At 31.9% G+C, this 26332-nt stretch overlaps 1 protein-coding gene across 4 annotated transcripts in view; it reads right to left on the bottom strand.

Annotated features, from left to right (window-relative positions):
• The window catches only part of mwh (multiple wing hairs), a 428096-nt gene that overhangs the window by 37890 nt on the left and 363874 nt on the right, over positions 1-26332 (bottom strand). For all 4 annotated transcript variants that reach the window (XM_075375789.1, XM_075375788.1, XM_075375787.1 and 1 more), the window contains exon 3: positions 14824-15068. In XM_075375789.1, the coding sequence (XP_075231904.1) occupies positions 14824-15068 (245 nt within the window). The remainder of the gene's footprint in view (positions 1-14823; positions 15069-26332) is intronic.

Below are 26332 nucleotides of genomic sequence, written 5' to 3'. Positions count from 1 at the left end.
CAAAAACAACCAACATTCATCCTTCCACTATTTTTCAATGTTAAAATTCTCTTTTTACTTCCTTGTCCGAAGTAAAGGAAGTATTGTGAAAAATTTCGGTTTTCAGATTTCAACGAAAATATCCATTTTGACCATCCCTGAATCCATTTTGACTAATTTCAGCGCGATGTCTGTACGTACGTATGTATCTCACATAACTCAAAACGATTAGCAATAGGATGTTTAAATTTTGGATTTAGGACTGTTTTGTAACATATAGTTGTGCACCTTCCTTTTTGACTGCAATCGGCTGGACCAAAAGTGTTCAAAAAAGCCCAAAATTAAAGAAAATTGGATTTTAGACTTTTTGTTAACTGCAGTAATTAATCCTCACTGAGATCTTTTCAACGATATGTCATAAGTGGTACTTATTTTCATTGGTTCCAGAGTTATAGCCAAATAAAATTTTAATTATTGAAATATTTGGATCTTACAAGGGGAAGGTACATCGGTTCAAATCCGACTTCATCTCCTTTTTTTAAATTTAAATTTATTGGTTTATTAATAATTATTAACCTCTGTAAAAAAAAAACTTACAATAAATAGACTCTTTCAATAATAAAAAAAAGAAACAATATCAGAAGTTATTAATGAAATAAAATTTTATGTACTTTACATTTAAAAAAACAATAGTGTATCTGTAATTTAATAGGCGTACAAGGAAGTCATGTGGTGTCCACATCATATTTTTTGGTTAAAGGGGATTATTAAACATTAATCTCTCCAAAAGGTTTGATATGCAAAAATGAACTAGATTAGCATAATTTTTATTATACGAATATTGTATATTGTTTCCTACACACTATAGCTACAAGTGTAGAGGGGAAAGTAAAAATCTAAGATTTCTTTTGTCTTCTTTTTAAATTTCGACCTTTGTGAATGAATATCAAATTAAGAGTTATTAATATTGTTTTTCTTTTATTTTGTCATCGATTTTTATAAGTCGTTACATAAAAAAAAAGAAGAAATTAATAAATATTACATTTTAGTACAGATTATTATTTTTTTTTAAAGATTATCTTATTGCAAATTATACTTTTATAAAGAAACAGCACTAAATTTAAATTTGAAAAAAATGATTGGTCCGACCGAGCTATTTCGATGTTTGAGATCAAACTTTCAGGTTACATAGCTCACATAATAAAGAGTGAACGCGTAACTAATAGAGATATCCTCACCGATTTTCCACAGAATCCACCTAATAAAAAAAACAAAAAAAAAATACTGTTTTGCTTCACTTCATATAAACACCGCTCCTAATTTACGAAAAGCATATCTAACTTGATTGAAATTTAGTATTCAACATTTTTCTATGATTCTTTTATTGACATTATTAGGCTATACTGAAAACTCTCTATGTGTGCGCGCGTGCTAAACTTTCTATTTATGTGTGCGCGCATGCTACAGCTTATATACATAGTATACTTTTGTGTTTAAGGCTAATTGTATATTAAACAAGAGATAAATATTATATTAAAAAACATATCTGCCAAAAAAAAAACGTTGCGGACAAACATTGCTTTTTAATATATAGGATAGTTAGAAATACTGGATAATTAAAGAACGTGCGAGTGAACATTTTGTATATAATAGTATTTGTATATGATATAATTTTTTAAATTTATTTAAACATATATATATGAATGTTTATATGGCCTGACACTCCCGGTAACGTAAGGATTCCAACGCTGGGTCATACTTCTAAATCGGTTCAATCGATGAGCTGCTACGATGGAAAAAACATACATTCATTCTAAATACATTACTTATTTATGGACAGTCGTGTAAAAACACTAGTAATGTAACAACTTTACATGTTTGTGAACGAGGTTTCCAAATCGTTCAGAATGAAGCGTTGACATACGAGTTATACAAAAACGACTCATTCATTCATCTGATAAATTAAAAAAAATATTTTAAAGCCTATGACACTCCCGGTAAAGTAGGATTCCAATGCGGGATCATAAGTCTAAATCAGTTCAACCGTTGAGCTGCTATGATGGAAAAAACATTCAAACATACACCCTAAATAAATTACACTCTTTTTGAGCAGTCGTGTAATTAAAAGATAATTTAAATGAAAAAATAAAAATAAATAAATTAATGAATTAATACAAATCGTTAACAGTTAGAATAATTTTTGAGTTAATTATATTGCAAAATATTAAGAATAAAAAATTCACCATACAAATTAACCTGAACATACATCCTGCGTAGGCTTACAAAACATCTATTAATCAATAAAAATGTCTAATTTAATTAATAAAAATATAAGTTTATATTATATATATATATATATATATATATATATATATATATATAAATAAATCTTTATCATTTATTAAAAAATACTGTTTACAATAGGTTTTATCAACTGCTTAAACTGATATAAAACTTGAAATAATATTGTTAATATTAACATAAGAGTTCTTAACTAAATTTTTTCTGAAAAGCGTAGTTTTTTTTCTATTTTAACATCATTAAAAATAAAACGTAAAATACGTCTGATAAATCTAATAATGAAATAAATTTTTTGTATCAACTTTTTTTTTGCCGACAAGTAATACGGAAAAGTTATAACTTCATTTAATATATTTAATTCGTTATTTACAAATCAATTCTTCTGTTTCCGATAGACAAAGGATCTTTATAAGAAGTTTTAAGATGTTATACATTTTTTAGAGAAACGACACTCGAACAAATAATTAATTTACTTGTTGATTTATTAAAACAGTAACAACACGGTGATGTCCAATAACCATAAATGTGATGGATGATAATGATTTTCGTTTAAAGTGTGAAAAGATTCCAAGTCTGACCGAGACTCGAATCCAAAGTCTCCGGATGAAAGTCAAATACACTACCATTAGACTACGGAAATCAGCATAATATCTGTAACGTCTCACATACACGGATTTCCACAGAAGGATTTATTGTTAATTGAATCCGACAACAGAACGGTAGCCGGAAGATATCAAGGAACCTAAATATTCAAATATAGCCGTTTTGGTCGGCTAAATTAAAAATATTTAATTTAACATTAAGTGTCTCTTGCGCAGAAATTTGGCCTACGTGATTAAAATATATAAAAAAATTGCCTCTTCTAAAGAAATATTTTTTACTGTAGAAAATTACGCGTCCAATAGTATAATCTCATAGATGACTTAAATGTTTCTTGTAGTAAAAATTGGGAACATTTCCTTTATACAGCTGTAAAATAAAAATAAAATAATTTTAATGTGATTTTATAATATTTTGAAAACGGTAAAATTATTTAAAAAACTATACACCAGTTTAAAAATAATTATAAAACAGTTTCAGAAACAACAGTTTCGGTTTACCAAATTTTTATGGTTATGCAGAGATTATATAACTTATACATACAGTTCAGGAACCAATTTTTTTCCAAATATATTTTAGTAAGATTGTATACAAAACTACTAATTTTTGCTCAATAATTTGTGTTCGTAGAATTTTTAGTAAATCGTAGAATTTTTTGAACCTTAAAACAGAAATCCGAGCGCAGTCTTTCGCTAACCGCAACTCGAATACAAAGTGTTTATATTTAAATGTTTATATGAACATTTTCATTTTTTTATGAGAGAAATACGACAAAAAAAATATGGTAAAAACGTCCTGAAATACCTGGTATATGTAATTTATTTTTTGTAAGACTGTACAGAATGTATCACAAAGTTCTCCCGGCCGATCTGTGACTGTACAAGACCACATTTCATTTACATTCATATATAACATCCTTTGAAGTAATACCTTACGGTTGTTCTGGAAGCTAAACAGAAAAAGAAAGACACAGTTTTCCATAACCTTATCTATTCGTGAAAATAATGGAAGAGTAGATATAAATAAATATCCTAAAATGCTTCATTTGTGAGTTGCGGCTAGCAAAACTTTTCGCACGAATTTCAGCTATTCCGGTGAAATGACGTCATACTGAGATTTTTAGGAAGTTAATTAAGGGCCAGAATTACTGATTTCTTATGAGGTTTTACCTGAAAAAAATCGAATAAAATATATTCCAGAATTGTATCTGCAGTAGTTTTTGAGAACTCTGGGATGAAAACGAATAAATTGGAGTAAAAAATCCAGTTTTTTATGTTTGACGGACAATAACTTTATTAAATGGGTAATAAACACACAAACCTTTAGACAAAATTTGTAGAAAATTTAATTTTGAACAACATGGTATAAGATAAGTCGAATAAAACAAAGAAAAATTAGAATTTTATTTAGAAACAGTTCATTATTGTATTTGTCAAAAAATTAAACAGAAACTATTTAATGTAAACAATAACCAGATTCTTGAATTAAATTCTCTACAAGTTTTGTTAAAAAGTTTTATGCGTGTATGGTCGCTTTAACAAAAGTATTGTACGTCAAACATAAAAACAACAGGGGTTTTTACACCAATTTATTGGTTTTCATCCTCGATTCATCAAAAACTACTACAAATAAACGGTTCTGGGATTTATTTATTCAATTTTTCAGGTCAAAAAGCATAAGAAATCACTAATTCTGCCCCTTAATTAACGTTCTAAAAATTTAAATACGACCTCATTTCACCGGAGTAGCTGAAACCCGAGCGAAATCTTTCACTAGTCGTAACTCGCTAACGAAACATTTTAGGACATGTTTATATGAATTTTTCCATTATTTTCACGAGTAGAATAGGTAATGAAAGTCCCGGGAAAACTTCGTGATACATTCTGCATTACGTAATTTTATGAGATGGATTTTCATGTGGTTAAACTATCAAAACTTTTCTTGTCAGTGGTATTATTTGATTATAGGTTTAAATACTTTGTTAATTTTGTGTACTATATTTTATAGTTTCTCGTCGCTCATTGTTTATCAAGCATTAATAATAGTTCTAACACGGTACTATAGATGAAACCCACGCATTAATGGTATTGCAACAACGTACAATAGAATCTTACCTTACTTTTTTAAAATTTAGGTTTTCTTTAGAAGAGAAATTAACTATAAATATAATTTTTTCTTAAAATATATATGTAATCATTAAAATGAAAAATTTTAAATAATACCCTATATATTCAGGTACTGTACACATTTATAGACACATAATAATGAAATGAATTGTGTCTTGCGTCCAGACTAATTTATATGCGAGAAAGAAATAATAAACGACCCAGGCTCCAGGTGCATTTCCTGTCACATTGTCCTATGTTCTGTGACACCTCCCAGTTCTTTGTGTCGCAGTTGTTATTTTTTTTTTAACTACAACTCAGACAAATAATAGTAAACTATAAAAACGTCCAAACGTATTGTACGCTTAGTTATTAAGGATATGTTCGTGATCAGGGTACCTTATAAGAAGAAAGGTGATTTTCTTCACTCTTTCTCGTATATGTACGGGAGTAAAATAAAAACATAACAATGCAACAACGGTTTCTTTGTTAAGAAAATAGGGCCAACATATGTTATAAAGTATTCTTATATAATGTAAACGATATGAAAGTAGAACTAGTTTCTTAAAAGTGTGTTACTTATTTATTTTAAGTCATCAATCATTCGACTGGTTTAATGCACATTTTCATCCCTTCCTATTCTGCTCCAATCTATTAGAAACAACATATTTCCCTGATCCACAAATTTTTTTGTCTTCGGTCATTTGACTGGTTTGATGCACCTCTCCAAGATTCCCTATCTAGTGCTTCGTTTCATTTCGGTATACCCCCTACATCCTACATTCCTAATATTTTTTTTTACATATTCCAAATGTTGCCTGCCTGAACAATTTTTTCCTTCTACCTGTCCCTCTAATATTAAAGCGACTATTCTAGGATGCCTTAATATGTAGGCTGTAAGTCCGTCTCTTCTTTCAACTATATTTTTCCAAGTACTTCTTTTCTTCATCGATTTGCCGGAACACCTCTTCATTTGTCACTTTATCCACTCATCTGATTTTTAAAATTCTCCTAAAGCACCACATTTCAAAAGTTTCTAATTTTTTCTTCACAGGTACTCCGATCGTCCAATTTTCACTTCCATATAAAGCGACAATCCAAACGTATTCTTTCACAAATCTTTTCCTGACATTTAAATTAATTTTTGATGTAAAAAAATTAAATTTCTGACTGAAAGCTCGTTTCGCCTGTGCTATTCGGCATTTTATATCACTCCTGCTTCGTCCATCTTTAGAAATTCTACAACCCAAATTATCCACAATTATAAGTTTCATATAAAGAAAGAATGATTCAATGAAACGGACCGTTTTAAAGACATTATGAATAATAATTAACAACAGATTTTTCAGAAATATTTATTAGTACTAATCAAATGTATATAAAGAAATATTTTGTTCCTTTATTGAAAAAGATATCGGTGAGATGACCTCCATCTCGTTGCAAGGGCTCAGTAAGCCTTTCTTGAAAGTTATTCATTACGCGTTTGGAAGTCTTATGTCTTCCAGACACATCCATAAAAGGAATTATTCACATCACATTGGTACTACCAATAGAAATAAATCACTCAAGTCGGATGATCCGAGCAGTCATGATATTATCGGGTCCATTAGGTTATATAATTCAGGAAGGAATTCTTCAAAATCTTTATCAATTCTCTAGTAGTACGGTTTGCGAGTACAAGTCGTATTATTAGCATAGGGCTCATCCTGATGAAACAATCCGTTTTTTAACTGGGTAACGGGTAAGTTCCGAAATTAATAAGTTTTACAACATGTTTACACGCCGAAGAGGAGTTATAGTTACAGCATTTCCATTTTTTCTTTAAAAAAATTGGATCCAATTATTCCAAAAGACGAAATCAAACACTACACTGTCATCTTAGCATAGTGGCAAGGCTTTTCATACAGTATGTGAAGATTTGTATCAAAACGATAACGGGAAAAGTATTGTACGTTACTAAAATCAAAATGAGGTATCATCCACAAGTTTTTAACAGGCCCTTTGTTTTCATTTGTCAAGCGCAGCATTTATTACTTGATGAAACTATACGGCTTGTACGATAGTTTTCCTTCAGATCATGAACAACCTTCTTTCTTTTCTGTTTAGCCTCCGGGAATTACCGTTCAGATATTACTTCAGAGAATGAATGAGGATGATATGTTTGAGCGTAAATGAAGTGTAGTCTTGTACAGTCTCAGTTCGACCATTCCTAAGAATGTGTGGTTAATTGAAACCCAACCACCAAAGAACACCGGTATCCACGATCTAGTATCATGAAGAGTAGAGAATCATAAAGAAAATCCTAGATTCTCCTTATACTAGATCGTGATACTAGGTATCACGATCATAGTAGATCATGAAAAACCTGAATTCTTTAATAATGACAGTTAAAATCTTGGCGTAAAATCCACTTCAAGGGAAAGTATAAACGCCTGAGTATTAAGTTATACCGATGAGCTGATCTCCGAATGTTTCTTCCTATAGTTTCAAATGTTTTTCAAAGACGTTTCTTCAAAATTAGTGATCCAGGATTTAATTGTGTGGGTAGACGCAATTGGGCTTTTCATGACTGCATCGGGAAAATTTTACCATTTGCATAATACGCTTTTCAGCGAAGATTCATCAATCCATGTTTTCATTGTAACTGAATACTAGATTGGGAGGTTTTTAAATAATCACCATTTCATCCATTTCCTACGTAAATTGTTTGATCCAGTTTCCAAAATACTGAATTACTTTTAATTTTAATATTTTTTCCTTTCATTATGTATTTTATCCTTTATACTTCTGAAACCGAATTTAATAAACCTGGATACCTTAAAAAATGACTGCCATGTTTTTAGGATTTATTCGTACAGGATGCACCTAAGAAAAAATAACTAATAAAAAAAAAAAAAAATGAATAAGACAAAAACTAAATCCCAGATATTTTTGGTAAAACCTTATTTTTATTTAAACACTGAGATTGTAATTCGACAAAAAAATGAAAACAAATAGAGATATAAACAACTTCCATGAAAACTGTTTTTGAAATAAACTTGACCGTGCATTTTTCACCAGTTTGTAAAAAAATATGCCAACATTGATCAATATTTGAACCCGGGACCTTTCAGATGAAAGGCAGAAACGCTACTACCCCGTCATCCAGGTCGGCAGTAATAATGATACTATCTTAGAATTGACAGGAAGTTACAGTCACTGCACGAAAAATATCAATTTATGAAACTGTGAAATCCATAAAAAAACTAATCCAACTCAGTTATATTCTAAAGTCTCATAAAGAGCTGAAATGTGATGCAATTAAGCAAAACAAATCAAGGTGATAAATACTGAGCAGTGACTTGATATCAGTTAACACTTACATAGGTAAGTCTTAAATGTCACCCGGTCGGTCAACGTGAGAGGCCATTGACCCAGATTTTCGTTTTACAATATTGTGCCACAAAATTATTTCACTTTCAATATATCTTAAAATTTCTTCCATTTTGTTCTCTACCAATCCACATAATTTTCAAAGTTATTTTGTGAAGTTAAATTTCAAAAGTTTCTATTGGTTTTTCTGGATTTTTACCGATGTATTTTGTTCACATAAAAATTTGGAACAAATACTTTTAAGAATTTCTTTTTAATTACGAAATCTATTTATATGTTTGATATTAGTAGATTTTTATTACGGATGAAAGTTTTCTTCGATTAGATATTTTGCTGTTGGATACCTTCCATGCTTCGTTTATTCCTTATAATTTAATTGCTTAAATAATAAAATTGATTTGATTCTTTTGTATATCATTATTTAATATTACATTTGATTTATTGTTGTTTACAAAGTATTTTGGGTTTTCGGCAATTATTTAAAAATTTTATCTCTTCTTCTTAGTACTATGGAAATAATAAAATATATTTGATGAATCTCAACACTTTATTTTTTTATCATTAGAATGACTCTACACTTAAAATTTTTTTCTCGAGTTCCTTTTATCCCTCTTCTATGTATAAATTAAATTTTAATAATGTTTAGCTACATTCTTGTTTCATTCGTTTTTATAAATTTCAGCTCGCCTCTTTTTGAGGCGAAGCTTCTTAACGCAGACTTCGCGGGAAAGGGAACATCTGAGATAAAAAGAGTGTCACGAAAAATGCTAGTTGATAATATAGTTCATTCAAGAATCGTGTACAAAGAATAATATTGCTACTCTTTTTTGAACGGTTTTTTATCACGCTCATATTAAAATATTTCGATCACAGACTGGCATTTAACCGTTGACAGATTTAAAAGATTGGATTTCATTGTTAGTTCATATTTCTTATTAATAAAAAAATGTATCATTTGTGTATATTGTGTATACGTTATTTTGCACCATTAATAATTCATATAATATTACGAAAGAAGTTTCGCTTTCGTAGTGTGTTCATGCGCCGAGGTACTCGTTTTAATATTTTATGTTATACAAAATTTTAAAGCTAAAAGGTATTATAAACTAAAAACTATTTATAAACAAATGGTCTGCCGTATTTAAAATTAGTTGGATCTATTAAAAATGAAAAAAAAAATAAAAATGACATCTTAATTTCGACTCATATATGAGAAAAGAAAATCAATTTTTTGATTTAAAAAGCGTAAATTATATTTACTATAATCGGTTTAACAATTCGTGTTTTTCCCCCTTTTTATTTTATTACACAGAATTACTACTACTGGTGTAATATTAAAAAAAAATTTACTTATTTTTTTACGGTTAATTTAATCCGCTTTCAAAATGTGTTAAAATGTTTACCACATATCAGTTCAACCTAGCATCTTATAAATATAGATAGAGATGTCTCTCACACACATACATCGGTATAATAAAAGAAAGAAAAAAATTATCCTGAGATAAAGAATATTATTTATGAACTTACACTCATACGCTCGTTCACGTACGGTATAATAAACGTATGTATAGAAAAATATAAAGCATAAAAAAAGAAGAAACCAGAGGTTAAAGCACTGTTAATATACACCTTATCGACAGAGAATAACTACCTGCATACTTTTAAAAACCTAATGAAGTACTGAAGGTACCAAATGCATAAATAAAAATAAAATTAAAAAAAAAGGAATGAAAGTTCTTCACGTAGACACGTTACCAACAATATATTCTTATACATACATAATTTTGAACTTGTACCACCCATATTCTTAATAATAAAAAATAATAATAATAATAATACTTTGTATTACGTAGACGGACAATAGGGCTCATCAAAATAACGATGACATGTGCCAAGAAACATTAATCGATACGTTTTTAAACTAATTCACCATGACTCCATACCTAACACACATACGGCCTCTATACATCTACTCTGCGTATAATGAAAGAACGGAAAAAAATTAACAGGCATTGTAGATTACAGATAACCGACAGTGATAGATTAAAAAAACGTACACATGAAAGAAAAACATAAATTTAAAAAAAAATCGGTATTACAGATGAACACTATAACCGAAAATGTAATAAATACAAAAACCCGGATAGATACATCCATGTCTTATAGTCTATATACTAAAATTGAACCGTCATTAATTTATAAAACAAAAGGGAATATTCAAATACGAGGGGCGGCTGAAATAAAATGCACAATTGAACGTAACGGAAGAATAAAATGTGTCACAAAACAGATGCTATAATCTTGTTGTTTCATTACCCCATTACTAAAATTTCAAAATTTGCTGATCCACGCGCTCTTATTTTCTGTCAGTCATCATTGTTATAGGAGTCGAATACACGCTTGCTTTAAAAACACGTCTAAAATAAAGCGCAATGACTGAATTTTTAACAACGGAAGAAATGAATGCTAGTGACATTTATCGTCTAAGTCGTTTATGATGATGAAAATATTGACCGAAGTACTGTGACTAGATGGGAAATAGAATTTCGTGCATCAGAGGTTGGTAAAGCGAATATTGAGGATGAACCTTACAATATTCAACCTGCTTCCGTGAGTGATGAAAAGTATCAAAACGATGAGGTAGATGAATCGATTGAAAATAACCGTCGCATCGACACCCAGTTAAGATATATCAAGTAGAACACGTTCATTCACAACTGGGTTACCATAAAATCTGTTCGCTATTTCTACGCTACGAAACTCAAAGAAAAAAACGAACAACTAAAGGAATGTTGCAAACTTCTAAATATTATCGTGAGGAGAGAGATGAGTTCCTTTTCAATAATGTACCGGAAGACGAAGCTCGGATACATCCTTAAGATACGATCCAGAAGAAAAACGACAGAGCATGATATATCGGAGCTATAATTAGCCACAATAAAAAAAAAATCAAAACACAATAATCTACAAAAAAATTCTCTTCAGTGTTCTGAAATTCGAAACACGAATATGCGAGTGAAGTCAGATAGATTATAAATTCTATGTGATACATATAGACGTTAAAACACCTAAGAAGATATATGTGTCGTGTTCGACAATCCATAGGGTCGAGAAATTTGCAACACGATAATCCTCGACCACACATATCGCGTGCAACCGCCGAGGATTTTTTGAAGTTGAAATTTGAACCTATTTCCTATCCTCTATACTCATAAGATTTGGCGCCCTGCGATTTTCACTTTTTTCCTCAATTAAGAGGGATAGTAAGAGTATTCATTTCACTATGGGTGATAATTGAAGGACGCAATGAAATCTTAGGTCAAAAAGAAATCGCTAGCATTGACAGACACCAAACACCAAACAAATTAAAAAATAGAAATAGAATTATAAACATCATAATTATAAAATTATATTTTTAACGATGAAATGGTTCGGCGTTGGGGAACGTGGAAAAATGACTAATCAAGGTTTTTCCCTTGATTCATCTAGGCAAATGGTGGGGCAGTTTCCTTTTTTTAACTGTAGAGAACACGTGATGTCACTCTCCATAAAAAAAAAGGATGGTGCGTGGGTTTCTTTGTTGTATGTACTCACATTTTTATTTTAGCTGCTATTGGCGCAGAGCGGACCAATGGCGGTACGCCGGGCGGCTGCACGAAGTGCACGAACGATTTATTCTTCTTGATACGAACGACTTATTTAAAATTGTATTTGTGTTTTGGGGATAATAAAGGTAAACATTGAGGTTAAAGCTGTGTTTAAAATCAGAACTCAAGAAACAGCTAAAAATGTTCAGGATTTTTAAATTTTCGTTGTGAAAGTTTTTGTTGTTAATACACTAAATTCATAACGTATTTAGTTACAACTGGCAAAAACATTTAAAAAAATCATGTTAATGAAATATAAATTATGTAACATTTTCGCGGCGGGCCTTAGGCCACCCTTTTTTTCTAGTATACAATGAATTATTATGTATCTTCAGATGAAAAATATATTTATATATATAATCGAAGTTTTTTACTTTCAGGTACGACGTTAAAACTATTGCAAATTTTACTTTTAAACATTAAGATTAATATTTTTTGATATTTTTTTTGGATTCATTATTACTTTTCTTTTAGATTTTCTTTTTAATTCATGTTATTTTTATCTCTTTTTTAATTTTTTCTCATTTTTATGTTCATTGATTTTATCATAATTCGTTCTGTAAGTAATATTGTTAAGCAGTGTCCTTATGTTAACGTAACAATTTTTTTTTTTACTTTATGTGCTTCATTTTTTCTGTACATTTTATTTTACAAAGGTTATTTTTATATAATTTTTATTTATATACGCTTATATAATCTTTCCATATGTGAACAATGTGGCAATGATAGTATCAAATTTATATTTAACATCGATTCTGTTCATAATCGTATCAATACGAGTATATATCTATTACATTAATAATAATCTATCCACCAAACCTTGACCTTTTTATCTGTTTAGCCTACAGAACCGCCGTAAGGTATTACTTCAGAGGATGAATGAGGATATGTATGAATGTAAGTGAAGTGTAGTCATGTACAGTCTCAGATTGACCATCCCTGAGATGTGTGGTTAATTGAAACCCAACCACCAGAGAACACCGGTATCCACGATCTAGTATTCAAATCCGTATAAAAGTAACTGCCTTTACTAGGATTTGAACGTTGGAACTCTCGATTTCGAAATCAGCTGATTTGCGAAGACGCGTTCACCACTAGACCAACCCGGTGAGTCAGACACTAATCAAACTGGATGATCAAAACCACAAACAAGACTATCATCTGGTTTGAATTATGAAAAGGTCGTTGATACGGATTTGCAAGCGGATTATAGCGGCTCAGTTAGCAACACAAGATGATTTTATTAAAAAATCATTATAAATTTTCAAACTTTTTCTTTATTCTGTTCATCTATAATAAATAGTGATAAATTTGAACAGCAGGTATTTACCTTAATTATTGTCATCAGTGCTTTAGTTTGCGTTATCCATAGAATTGCAATTATCTTTATAATCACTTAACCATAAATAATGATCTTCACTTCCATTAAGAGCGTTCGAAATACAATATTTCTTGAACGATTTTTTTCTTTTAATAAATTCATCCGGTATTTCCGACTAAGCCGAAATAATCCACTCAAAAATTTGTATCAAGACGATCTCTTAATTTTACCAGATGAATTCGCCGGCGGGGAGGGAGGAGTCATGCGGTTGATGTTCTCTCCCGGTGAAGGATAGACTGCGTGTGCCTGGTATTTTATAAGATGCTACTAATGGAAACTAATGGAGGAGGACCGTGAGGAGGACAAGGCGAGGTCGGTTGAGGACGGCGATGAGCGCCAGTCTTCGGGGGTGGTTGGCGGGGATGCCTTGGCATTATCGTCACCAATGGTTCCCACGGCACGCGTTCTTTGTCTGGTCTGAGGCCGGTCCACGAGCTCGGTTAGCTAGTTCAGAGGGTGACGATGCAGGACATTCAAGATGTCCGGACGAGGCCTACAGCGAATGCAATAAGTTGAGTTATTAAATCACCGATGCAAATGTCTACCGAGCCATTTACATCGGTGGCATTCCAACGAGTCCAGGCTTATTACTATGAGATGTAAAAAGTCAGAGGGCGATAGACGACTCCCGTTAAAGCCCAACAGGGCAAGGAACGGGGGGGGGGATGGTGACCGGAACGTCACTAGGTGGGTGTCTTCCCCTACAGGGTTGGGATGGTCTGAGGCTGGCATAGCTATAGTGTAAATTCTGAGCTGTTTATATCATTAATTGAAAAAAGTATCTGAATGTGTTACGTAAATATTGGTGTCAATGAGAAGTGTGCCTGAGACGCGGGTGGTGCTAATGTTATGTCTGAATATCAATTCCAGTACCATTCTGCATCAGGCAGTGGGTCCCGTCGCATAGGCGGTGAACCCCACACATCCAGTTTGTGCGGGCTGCTGAACGTTTGGTTCATGCAAATTTTCCCATTTCCTACGGAAAAAAAAGATGATGTAGTCCTTGTATGTCGTGTTGGCCACCCAGAGTCTGTGTAGTTTTTACGAAAATTTAAGGACTGAACAATTCGTTTAGTACAGTTGTCATGATGTCTCAATGAACCAGAAGAGACCCTGATGGGCAGGGAAACGGTTTTAGCTGTATGCACTAGGATGGGTTATTCTACAGCCACGTCACTCAGGGCCGACCGAAGCATCGTCTTCTAGGAGGTTACCAGTTGCCCCTGAGTGGTTAAAACTAATTTAAAAAAAAATACTTAAAATGTATCAGATTTAGTGTAATATTATATACATTTTAATTTTAATAATAATAAAAAATAATAATAATAATATGATGAATTAAAAAAATAAGTTACGGCAAAGTATTAAGTTACAAGAAGCTGATAAGTAATGAATACCACAAGTATTAAAAAAAGAAAGAAAGAAAAACATTACTCACCTTGGAAATGCTAATCGAAGGTCAGCCTTGAGTTTATTGAGAAGGTCAGTTACGCTAGAAAATTGACGCAGGGTCATCTCACCGTTATTAGCGGACATAGATACCACCGAGTTATGATTACGTGAATCTTGAGTAGGCTGCGGCGTTTGCTGCTGTTGCTGTTGTTGTTGTTGATGTTGTTGTTTTGTTGTCATCTTTCTCAACGACACGGCATAATCTTCAGGGTTATAAACCGGGGGCCGAGGCTGAAAAGAGAAAAAAAATAACCGTTATTGAAAATTATTCTTAAAACATAAAATTTGTCAAATTTAATTTTATCTAAACAGACAAACTTATTGCTGTAAAATATTTTATCATATTTAAACGGTGTCATTATCCTATCGGACCGACAGAATAATAAGAAGAGAGAATCACATAATGGATACAACTTAAAATTTGGCTACAGTTATTTTATAATACGTAGTCGTACATTAGATATTATCGACATTACCGATAATGCAACAGACATATTAAACTCAGTACACGCTTATTTTACCATTAAAAAAAAAAAATCTCAAATTTTTTTTGTCTTCCTACGCATAACAGTAGTATAAGTGACCCAAAAAAATAAAAATATTTTGGGGTCAAAATTGGAGATGAGGAAGCCGATCAAAATTTAAATATATCGATTTTTTGAATTTTTTTCCTGTTTAGTCTCCGGGAATCACTGTCAGATATTACATCAGAGGATAAATGAGGATGTTATGTGTCTTGTACAGTCTCAGGTTAACCATTTCTGAGATACGTGGTTAATTGAAACCCAATCACCAAAGAACACCGGTATCCACGATCTAGTATTCAAATCCTTATAAAAGTCACTACCTATACTAGGAAATTACACAAATTGATATATATATATATATATCCCACTCGAACTAGCCGATTACATAACACGTAGAACAGAAAAAGCAACAGGACACGACTTATTATCTGGTCGATATAAATTAGGCTATACCAGATGGCCGGCCTCCGTGGCGCGAGTGGTAACGTTTTGGCCTTTCATCCGGAGGTGTCGGGTTCGAATCCCGGTAGGCATGACATTTTCATACACGCTACAAATTATTTATCTCATCCTCTGAAGCAATATCTAACGGTGGTCCCGGAGGTTAAACAAAAAAAGAAAAAAAAAGGCTATACCACGTAAGAAATAAATAATGGTTTCATGCAACCTAAGAAACATTATGTTTATAAATAATATAGGCACAATTCTGATGAACTTCAAAAATGAGATTTTTTTCGTTATGATATTTATAAAAGCCTATTTTTATACTTTGTACCTTACATTTCCGATCAATTCACTCTTCTTCATTAAAATAATTATACTGTAATTAATTTTACACTTTTATTATGTTATCAGAACGGTACAGACTGTAATGTAGGACATACAGCTGCGGATCTTGAGCAATATTTTAAGTGTTTGCTGTGTATTTAGGAGGTATTTTTACGTCTGACAGGCACTTTTTTAAATTTTTTTCTTCAAAATCAATGGGTATTTGTACGTATTTACAGAAAAATTATCAATATAATCTAATCAAACTTAATCTACGCTCGCTAGTAAAGGTTAGCGAGCGAAGTGAGCGTAAGTTAAGTTTGGTTAGATTATGTTTATAATTATAAGCATAATGCTTATTATTCTGGATCTCTCTCAGGTATATTTGGAAGACTCATGTTTGAATAAAATTGACTAGTAGAAATAAAAAAATAAGTTAGCGAGCGAAGCGAGTGAAGGTTAAGTTTCGTTAATTATATTTATATTTTCTCTGCAAATACCTCCAAGTACCCATTGATTTGAAAAAAAAAAACTGTAAAAAAGTGGCTATCTGATTCCAAAAAAACCAATTAGGATAGTACAACAGTCAATTTATTATGAAATAAGTTGTCTGTGCATTACTGCATACATTAGGTTGCGATTTCAACGTCTACATTACAGAAACTGATATTTGTATGCAGAATAGTGCGCGTAAACTACACGCCATTATCCATACACCATATCCATGACTATCCATGTCGCGCAGGGCGTAGTTTATTGTCAAGCATTATATACCGGAAAACGGTAATAAATCTTAATCGCAACTTATATAAAAACGGGACGAAAGGATTTTTTCAAACGGGAGACCTGAATTTAATGAAACATTTTTTGTAGATATGGCTAAAGAAGTCGGAATACTTTCGTGACGTCTGAGTCCATCTCTTTGATTCATTCTCTTGAATTAATAATACATTTATTAATTCAATAATAAAGTAATAATTCAATAAATAAGTACTTTATTTTTATGGACCAAAAAAATAAAGTAAATTCTGATAAAGATAATATTAGGCTGTAACACTCACCGACGAGATATCAGACGTTCACCTGTTCTGTCGATTCGAAAAAGCAAAGCCAATCTATATCGAAAGAGGTATAATACAAATAAAACTATTTAATAGATTCATGACCTTGAAATAAACTGAATGTAAAATACGTTTTGTTGCAGGGGATAATATAGAATATTCTAAAAGCGGTGCAACCTTACCGGAAAATGAATAAGTTACAATAGTTATTGGTAGTGGCTTTCATTATAAGATTAACATAATTAAATACAACATTGCACGCTCTTAAACAAATGCTGTAAATCTTTTGAGGAAATGCAGCGATACATCGTTCAATTTCATTCTACAATTCGGGAATGGTGTGAGGATGAATTTTGTAAGTAGCATTCTTATTAAGATATCTCCACAAGAAAAAGTCAGGAGGGGATAAATCAAGAAATTAAGGGGGCCACAACCTCTTCGAAATAATTTGTCCATGAAAATACTGATCCAAGAAAATCATAGTGTTGTTGGCTGTATGAGCGCCGTATGGTTGTCCTGCTGAAACCACGTGCACTGTAGCCGGTCTGCAGGTGTAGTATTTACAAGTTGTTGCATCATCTGTATGTAGCGCTCACTGTCCACTGTACCGTAAAAGAATGTCGTGAAGATTCGCCTACGTGACATTGCACACCAAACCGCTGACAGAAAGCTACTCGTTTTCTAGTGTCTGCAGGTAACAACTCGTGAACAACACGAATTCTGTACAGATGAATCTTTAAACACGTGCGATATGCCGTGTGGGCACTACCAAAAAAGAGAGCAGACTGGTTAGATAGGCGTCGCATAGTCTTCTTGGGACTAACAGAATATGCAGCTTGCATATCGATCAACGTTTCTGGTGTAAGCACTTTCGGTCCACTACTTTACGCTGCATTTGCCACATTCCATGTTATTTTGAACTTGTCGTACAGCCGCTTGATGGAGAACTTGTTTGATGTATCCACACCATATTTTTCTGTAAAGGCATTCTGGGTCTGATCATAACTGACACATCTAATGTATTGGGAGACAATAGATATTTTCTACTTCATTGTGTAACCCATTTTTCCTCAATTAAACCTGCAACAAAAGAAGGAAACATTCTTCCATAAGGTTGTGTCACTTTTTGAACATTATGCGTAACGGGGAACGATGTTATTCAACTGGAAATGAATAGATAAAAATTCTCCGTAGCAAAAGGTGAGGTTGCATGGAGTGAAGACTCTTATTATATAAACACTAAATAAAAGATATATTCTTGAAAAATTTCGTTAGCTCAAATCAAAAATAAGTTAAACGATTCGAAATTCAATACCGATCTGTTAAGGTATTTTTACGGTTCTACCCCAAAAAATAACCTTGGTTTGGTCTTTTTGGTAAAACTAGTAGTAAATCAGCTGGTTTCGAAGTCGAGAGTTGTCAGGTACGAATCCTAATACAGGCAGTTGCTTTTATTCAGATATGAATACTAGATAGTTGATACCGGTGTTCTTTGAGGGTTGGGTTTCAATTAACCACTCGTCTCAGGTACGGTCGGCCTGAGTCACACTACACCTCACTCATACATGACGAACAAGGGACGCGGCTGCCAACGGATCCCAAATCCAGGAAGCTGCATGGATATCTAGAGACTTCCGGAATATTCATACGAAAACGAACAAACAAACCCCAAAAGGTGTGAGAGGAAATTGGTGGAGGAAATACTAATTATTAACATGTCATACCTAGCTATCAATTGATGGACATGTCACTCTGTTAGATAGGTGTGATCTCCCCGTTTTTCATCTGAAAAATTCTAAATTTGAATTCCGGTGAGGAAAATATTTTTCATAACCTACATAACACGCACAGGGTGATCCACGATAAGTATGTACATTTAAGAAAATATTTTTAAAAAATCTGGCTCAAGACATTTCAACAATAAACTAATTCAGTTGTTTTAAACACGGTATTAATAGAAAGGATAATGCTGATTAAGAATTATTCATATTTAAATAAGGACCCTTAATTCTAAATAGTCATAATTTAAAAAAAAAAAAAACTTAGTAGTGTCCCTAATTTCCACGATTACAATTAAAAAAAAAAAAAAATTGTCACCCACTGGTATATTACGGTTTTAGAATATTTTATGTAATTAAAATACAAGGAAAACAATTACCGGTGTATTAACTGATAATTGGTCTCTTCCTTTAAAAATGGAAAAAAGAATCTTTTGACTGTAGTTTAAAAAAGAAATTGGGACAACAAAGGAAATCCTGTCCTCCTCAAATAAGTAATATATTATTTGTCTTTTTTTAAAGAGAATTCAATAAGACAATAACCGGCTAAATAGAAGAAACGTTTTATTAATTCCAACTTTAAATATAACTGTTGAAAACTACACTCGTAAAATAAATTTAATAAAATCGAGTCTCATTAAATAAAAGTAAAATTAAATTAATCAAAAAAAAAAAAGTAAAGTAAAATTTGATCAATATATAACACTTATTAGTCGGTTTAAATTAATTTTTAAGAGTTATATTTAGCTCAGAAACCTGTGGATTTAAATGTATAATATAGTGAATTCTGGATAAACGGACCACTTTGAGTCCTACTAAACGCATGGCCTTATTAAGCGATATTAACGAAAAATGAGAAGATATATACAAACACAGCAGGTTACATATTAATTATTTAACACGAATTAACGTCATATTTTTCGGAATTTAATTTATAATCCTACTCTAACAAAGGGCATTTTTATGTAGGTCTGTGAAAGACCTACATACAAATCCTTTTATGTGTGTTCCGTCCCCCTTAGCTTAGCACCGGAATGTACTGATCACAAGCGGAAAATCCCGATTCGTTAGTACATGTCTCGTGGTGGTTGTTATATTATTATATATAGATATATTGCATATATAAATAATATAATTTTTTATTTATGTGATTGTTTTTCTTCATAAAATAATGAACTATAACTAAAATGTAGGCACCGGAATGTACCGATCACTAGCGGAAAATCCTGATTCGTTAGTACATGTCTCGTGGTGGTTGTTATATTATTATATATAGATATATTGCATATATAAATAATATAATTTTTTATTTATGTGATTGTTTTTCTTCATAAAATAATGAACTATAACTAAAATGTAGGCACCGGAATGTACCGATCACTAGCGGAAAATCCCGATTGGTTAGTATCAATTTCTAGAGTTAAATTTCTAATTTAATTTTCGTTATATAAATTTTCATCATCCAAAAAAAGTATTTTTACAAGAGGTAATCAATTTTGGACACCTAATTATCCCATTCCAGGACGTCGCTGTCCGGAGGGCGTGCCTACGGCATGCATCTACAGCTAGTACTATATTAAAGTTACATATACAATATTATTAAATTAAAAAGTTATTAAATTGTTTTTGTAGTTTTACATCATTAATAGGAAACAAAATTTAATTTAAAAATAGAGATACAAGTTAAAATAATTACTGCCATTTATGGTCATAGAAATACAAATATGTATACTTTAATGTGTTTAATTTGGTTAAACTTCTTGAAAAAATTATATTTTGTTCTGTCGTCTCCTTTCACTCCCTGGGGTTCTACAAATTTGGCAAAGATTTGGAGTTCTGCTAGCAGGCTTCCTTCAGTACATTCTTGTATAAAATACTGCTTCAATGAATTTTTTTCTCAATGTATAAAAGTACTTCAATGAATAATTTGCTTCTTTCAGTTTATGAATAATATTTTTGATTACTTCGTCATCACTCCCATACAACTTGAAGTAATTACATATTGTGCAGATCAGTACGTATAACGTTTTTCTCCTGGTGGTTAAGGTGGAGTTACCTGGCTCTCTATAGCGTTTACAACGGTTAAACGACTTACTAATAAAACCGAGTTATTTTACGAGTAAAATAAAGAAATAAACGAAAGAGTGAGCCTTATAAGCGGCATGTTGGGCCGTTAAACCGGCGTAATTTTACATGACTAATACCCACCCATCTGTTTCTATTTTTACAAAATTTCTCAATTAAAATGCTGTTTCATATAATCGATTGTCTTATTATCCGGAATTCATTGTATTTGATTTAAAATTTATCTTAATGGCTGCATAAACTTTAAATTCGTAAATACCTAAAAACAAAGTAATCTGTTTATCGTAATTGCACTATCTTGAAAAAGTCAATAAATAATTTAATTCGCTGGATAATGTAGATTATAACTTATAATACATAGTCATATATTTTCATTTAGAATAGTATGTGTAAATTGTGAGAAGGCAAACAAGTTCCTTCGCATAGTTTACCTTTCCATTTTAAAACACAACTGTACCCTTACTGTTCAAGTAGTAGCTATATTTCAGATTATAAATAAAAATAATAGTAAATCTTAATTGTGACAAGTGAAATGATCGCGTGGAAGACCGATGGATGGATTTCTTTCTATAATCTTCTACATAACTTTTACAAACTTTGGTGATAAAAGCTTATAAAATTAGGTTATAGTATTTTTGATAAATATATATATAAATCACCTTGACTACGTCATTGGTTTATCGAGCTGGATTTGCAATTAAGCATTTACTCAGCTCCAAGGGGGTGCCATCACCTCAAACTACCTCGTCGGAACTAAAGCACCCCCCCCCACAAGTAGCCGGGAACCGGTATTTTAATTATACGCCTTGCCTCTAATGAGGAGACCTCAAGGGATCCTCCACCGGGACTACGGTCTTACTCCCCCCCCCCCTGATGAAGACACAAGGGAGTCCACGTCCAGTCAACGAGAGTGAGACACCTAAGCGGCCCACTCCTCTTGGACGGCGCTGTCCCAACCTTAGGCCCTTCACAAGCAAAGGCGACGAGACTCATATTTTGCTGCTGGTCCTGCAGCCCCAACCCCCAAGTGAATCCCCGCGAGTGTTGCATAACGAACATTTAGCCTCCGTTTAGTAGTCCATCTGGAGGTGCCCCTCAGCTCCACAATTAAAACAACGCCCCCTTTTTTCGGGGCCGCTGCAGGACCCTGCCCGGTGTCCTATGCCTCAGCACCGATAGCATCGTAAATAAATCACCTGGACCCTTTTATCAATGCGTTCCAGTTTAAAAAGCCATATGATATTTAATTTTATTTCCAATAATATTTTTTAAACTAAGCGATAATTACGTTGATTTTTATTTTTATTTACTGTAGGTGCCTTTTATTATTCTATTGTTTTATTTCAGTAAAAAAGATGAGTTAAGCAAATTATAAAATGATTATTCACAGTGTGATTTAAATAAATAAATAAAATAAATATAAATATGAATGTAAATAATATAAATATTAATATAAAAATAAATTGTACAAAATAGATGAATTTAAAGCCCGTGTTAATTATTTAATATTTAAACACTAACATCTGATATAATTTAAAGGTAAATATATTAAATATAAAAATAACTACAGAATATCTCACAATTCGGAAGTTGCTATTGAAAGTTTTGTAATATTTAAAAAAAAATGTTAATATTTAAATACAAGTAATGGAAGCATAATAAAGCTTTTTCTCGTAAACCAAAATACCGTGTTGAGTTACACTAAAACAATTCCGTTGTCTGGTAGAGGTAGATATTGTTATTTTTTTAACAGTAAGTGATCGTTCTTTTTAGCAGACTGCAGATTCGTATATATAAGTAAAGTATAATGATAAGTTAACATATTTAATTTCCTAAGTATAATACCTACACAATTCATACTCATGGGCTCCAGAGAAAGATCTGATAGCCAACTTTTGTACCTTAAAAATTACTTCTGAATTTTTCATATAGGCCCAAAAGATGACATTTTATTTTACAAGAGAATTTATGTAAGGATAATAAATATTTAACAGATTGTTGTCAGTGTGAATTTAAATTTCCTTAAATTTTCTTTTTAGGCTTTACGAAAAATTTTGTGATTTTAATACGGATTTATTTACGGTTATTATTAATATTTTGTATTTAGTTTATTTGAATGAAGCCCCTTCATTATGTTACATAAATAAACAAATTAATTAATAAATAAATAATAAACAGGCTATGTAATTAAATTAATTAAAGGAATGATAAAATAAATCTATAAGATGAGATGTGATATCTTTTTTTTTATATTTAGTATTTTTAAGATTTATTTTGTTTAACTCGTGCGAAAAATCTATGTTTCGAAATTTGCAATCAAAGTTTAAAACAAAAACTGAATTTATTAGCTGAATTTTTATCTATTAGCAAACAAACGGTAATGCACAACTTTTGATTAGTCATCAAAGTATCGAAAGCTCAGTTGACGCACAGGGTCGGGATGGGTTGCTGAAATAACTACTGGCTTCTTGCTACTGATGACGTTGCTTCACGATACACTATCTTCTTCACTTCAGTACCAACACTACTTCAGACACTACCCTAGATAAAACTACTGCGCATCCGTGTATTTACGCGTTCTAAACTTTGACGAAATAATAAGATTCATAATTATAAGAACCTTCATAAATTTTTGAAATGTAAATAAATAAATCTTTTATTAATAATGGTACATAATAATACATGATAAAGATCAGGTCAGGAGTGGGTGGATGTCACTTAAGAATAAAATAAGAAACTATTATCAGTAATTGGCTAGTTAAATTATATTTCCAGCATTTTCTCGGAATGATCAAAGAAAACCGTAACCTTGATTAGAAAAGCATCATAAAATACATTTTTTTTTGTCGTCATTTGACTGGTTTGATGATGCAGCTCTCCAAGATTACCTATCTAGTGTTAGTCGTTTCATTTCTGTATATACCCTACATCCTACATCCCTAACAATATGTTTTACATATTTCAAACGTTGCCTACCTGCACAGTTTTTCCCTTCTACCTGACCCTCTAATATTAAAGCGACTATTCCAGGATGTCTTAATATGTGGCCTATAAGTCTGTCTCTTCTTTTAACTGTATTTTTCCAAACGCTGCTTTCTTCATCGATTTGCCGCAATACCTCTTCATCTGATTTTCAACATTCTCCTATAGCACCACATTTCAAAAGCTTCTAATCTTTTCTTCTCAGGTTCCGATCGTCCAACTTTCACTTCCATATAAAGCGACGCTCCAAACATATACTTTTAAAAAGCTTTAATGTCAGCTTTACCTGACATTTAAATTAATTTGTGATGTAAACAAATTATATTTCTGACTGAAAGTTCGTTTTGCCTGTGCTATTCGGTAGTATATATCATTCCTTCTTCGTCCATCTTTAGTAATTCTACTTCCCAAATAACAAAATTCTTCTACCTCCATAATCTTTTCTCCTCCTATTTTTACATTCAGTGGTCCATCTCTGTTATTTCTACTACATTTCATTACTTTTGTTTTGTTCTTGTTTATTTTCATGCGGTATTTAAGAATTTCCTTTTTCACATTCTCCCATTCTTCTTATACATTTTCTACTTTATCTTTTTTACTCAGACCTCTTGTGATGTCCTCCTCAAAAATCTTCTTTACCTCCCCTTCATCAAGCTTCTCTAAATTCCACCGATTTATCTGACACCTTTTCTTCAGGTTTTTAAACCCCAATCTTCATTTCATTATCACTAAATTATGGTCGCTATCAATATCTTCTTCAGGGTAGGTTTTGCAGTCGACGAGTTGATTTCTAAATCTTTGCTTAACCATGATATAATCTATCTGATACCTTGCAGTATCGCCTGGCTTTTTCCATGTGTATATTCTTCTATTATGATTCTTAAATAGAAGGGTGTTGGTGAATAGGGTGTTTGTTACTAAATTGTACTTCGTGCAAAACTCTATAAGTCGGTCCCCTCTTTCATTCCTTTTGCCCAGCTCGTATTCACTTCAATATTTCCTTCCTTGCCTTTTCTAATGCTTGCATTCCAATCTCCAACTATTATTAAATTTTCATCTCCTTTTATGTGTTTAATTGCTTCGTCAATTTCTTCGTATTCACACTCTACCTCATCGTCATTATGGGCGCTTGTAGGCATATAGACGTTAACACCGTTGTCGGTTTAGGTTCGATTTTATCCTTATTACAATGATTCTATCGCTATGCATTTTGAAATACTCTACTCTCTTTCTTGTTCATTACGAAACCTAGTCCTGCCTGCCCATTATTTGAAGCTGAGTTAATTATTCTAAAATCACCTGACCAAAAGTCGTTTCCTTCTTTCCATCAAATCTCGCTAATTCCTACTACGTCTACATTTATCCCATTCACTTCCCTCTTTAAATTTTCTAACCTACGAACCTTTTTTAGACTTCTAACATTCCATGATCTGACTCGTAGAATGTTATTTTTTAATTCCCTCCTTAATCGGATCTCCCACCTGGACATCCGAACGGGGGACTAGTTTACCTCCGGAATATTTTACCAAGGAAGGCGCCATTTTCATATAGCAATGATGCTATATGAAAATGCAGAGAGCTACATTTTCTTGTTTCTTGTTCTCTCCGATATGGTTGCACCTTTGGTCCAGCTACTCTGTTTCACTGAGCACTCAAGCTCCCTCACCAACGGCAAGGTCTCATGATTCAAAATACATAATTAATTACAAAATAAATAAAAAATAGATGTGATTAAATTTATAACTAATTATTAAAAAAATAAAAAATGAAATAATATTAAGGTAAATATATGAAAATAGAAATAAAAAAAAATAATTATAAATTCTTTAAATTGCATATTAAATAAATTGGCCGGTACACTGGTATCCACGATATAATATTCAAACCCATATAAAAGTCTTTACTACGATTTGAACCTTAGAACTCTCGACTTCGAAATCAGCTGATCTGCGATGACGGAGTTTAACCACTAGACCATCCCGGTGAGTTAGGATAATGACACTCGGATATGACAATCCTAACCAAAATGGAGGCCATTTAATACCTTTTGAAATTATTTTCAAAAACATTTTTTCAAAACCACAAGTAATACAGTCTCATACCCAAAAATAATCCGTTTTGAGAATAAGAGAATTTATTAATTTTTTTGCGTTTCATCGTTGAATAGTTAGTTAAGAGATAATGTAAAGCAGGGTTTTTCAACCTGGGGGTAGCGATGATATGAAAGAGGGCGTCACGAAATTAGTCCACAAATTTATACGAAAAAAATATTTATAATAATATATATTATATTA

Source organism: Lycorma delicatula, chromosome 9 (genome assembly GCF_047948215.1).
Source record: "Lycorma delicatula isolate Av1 chromosome 9, ASM4794821v1, whole genome shotgun sequence".
Lineage (NCBI taxonomy): Eukaryota > Metazoa > Arthropoda > Insecta > Hemiptera > Fulgoridae > Lycorma > Lycorma delicatula.
Note: the sequence above shows the minus strand (reverse complement) of the source record. Positions and strands in the feature narration are given on the sequence as shown.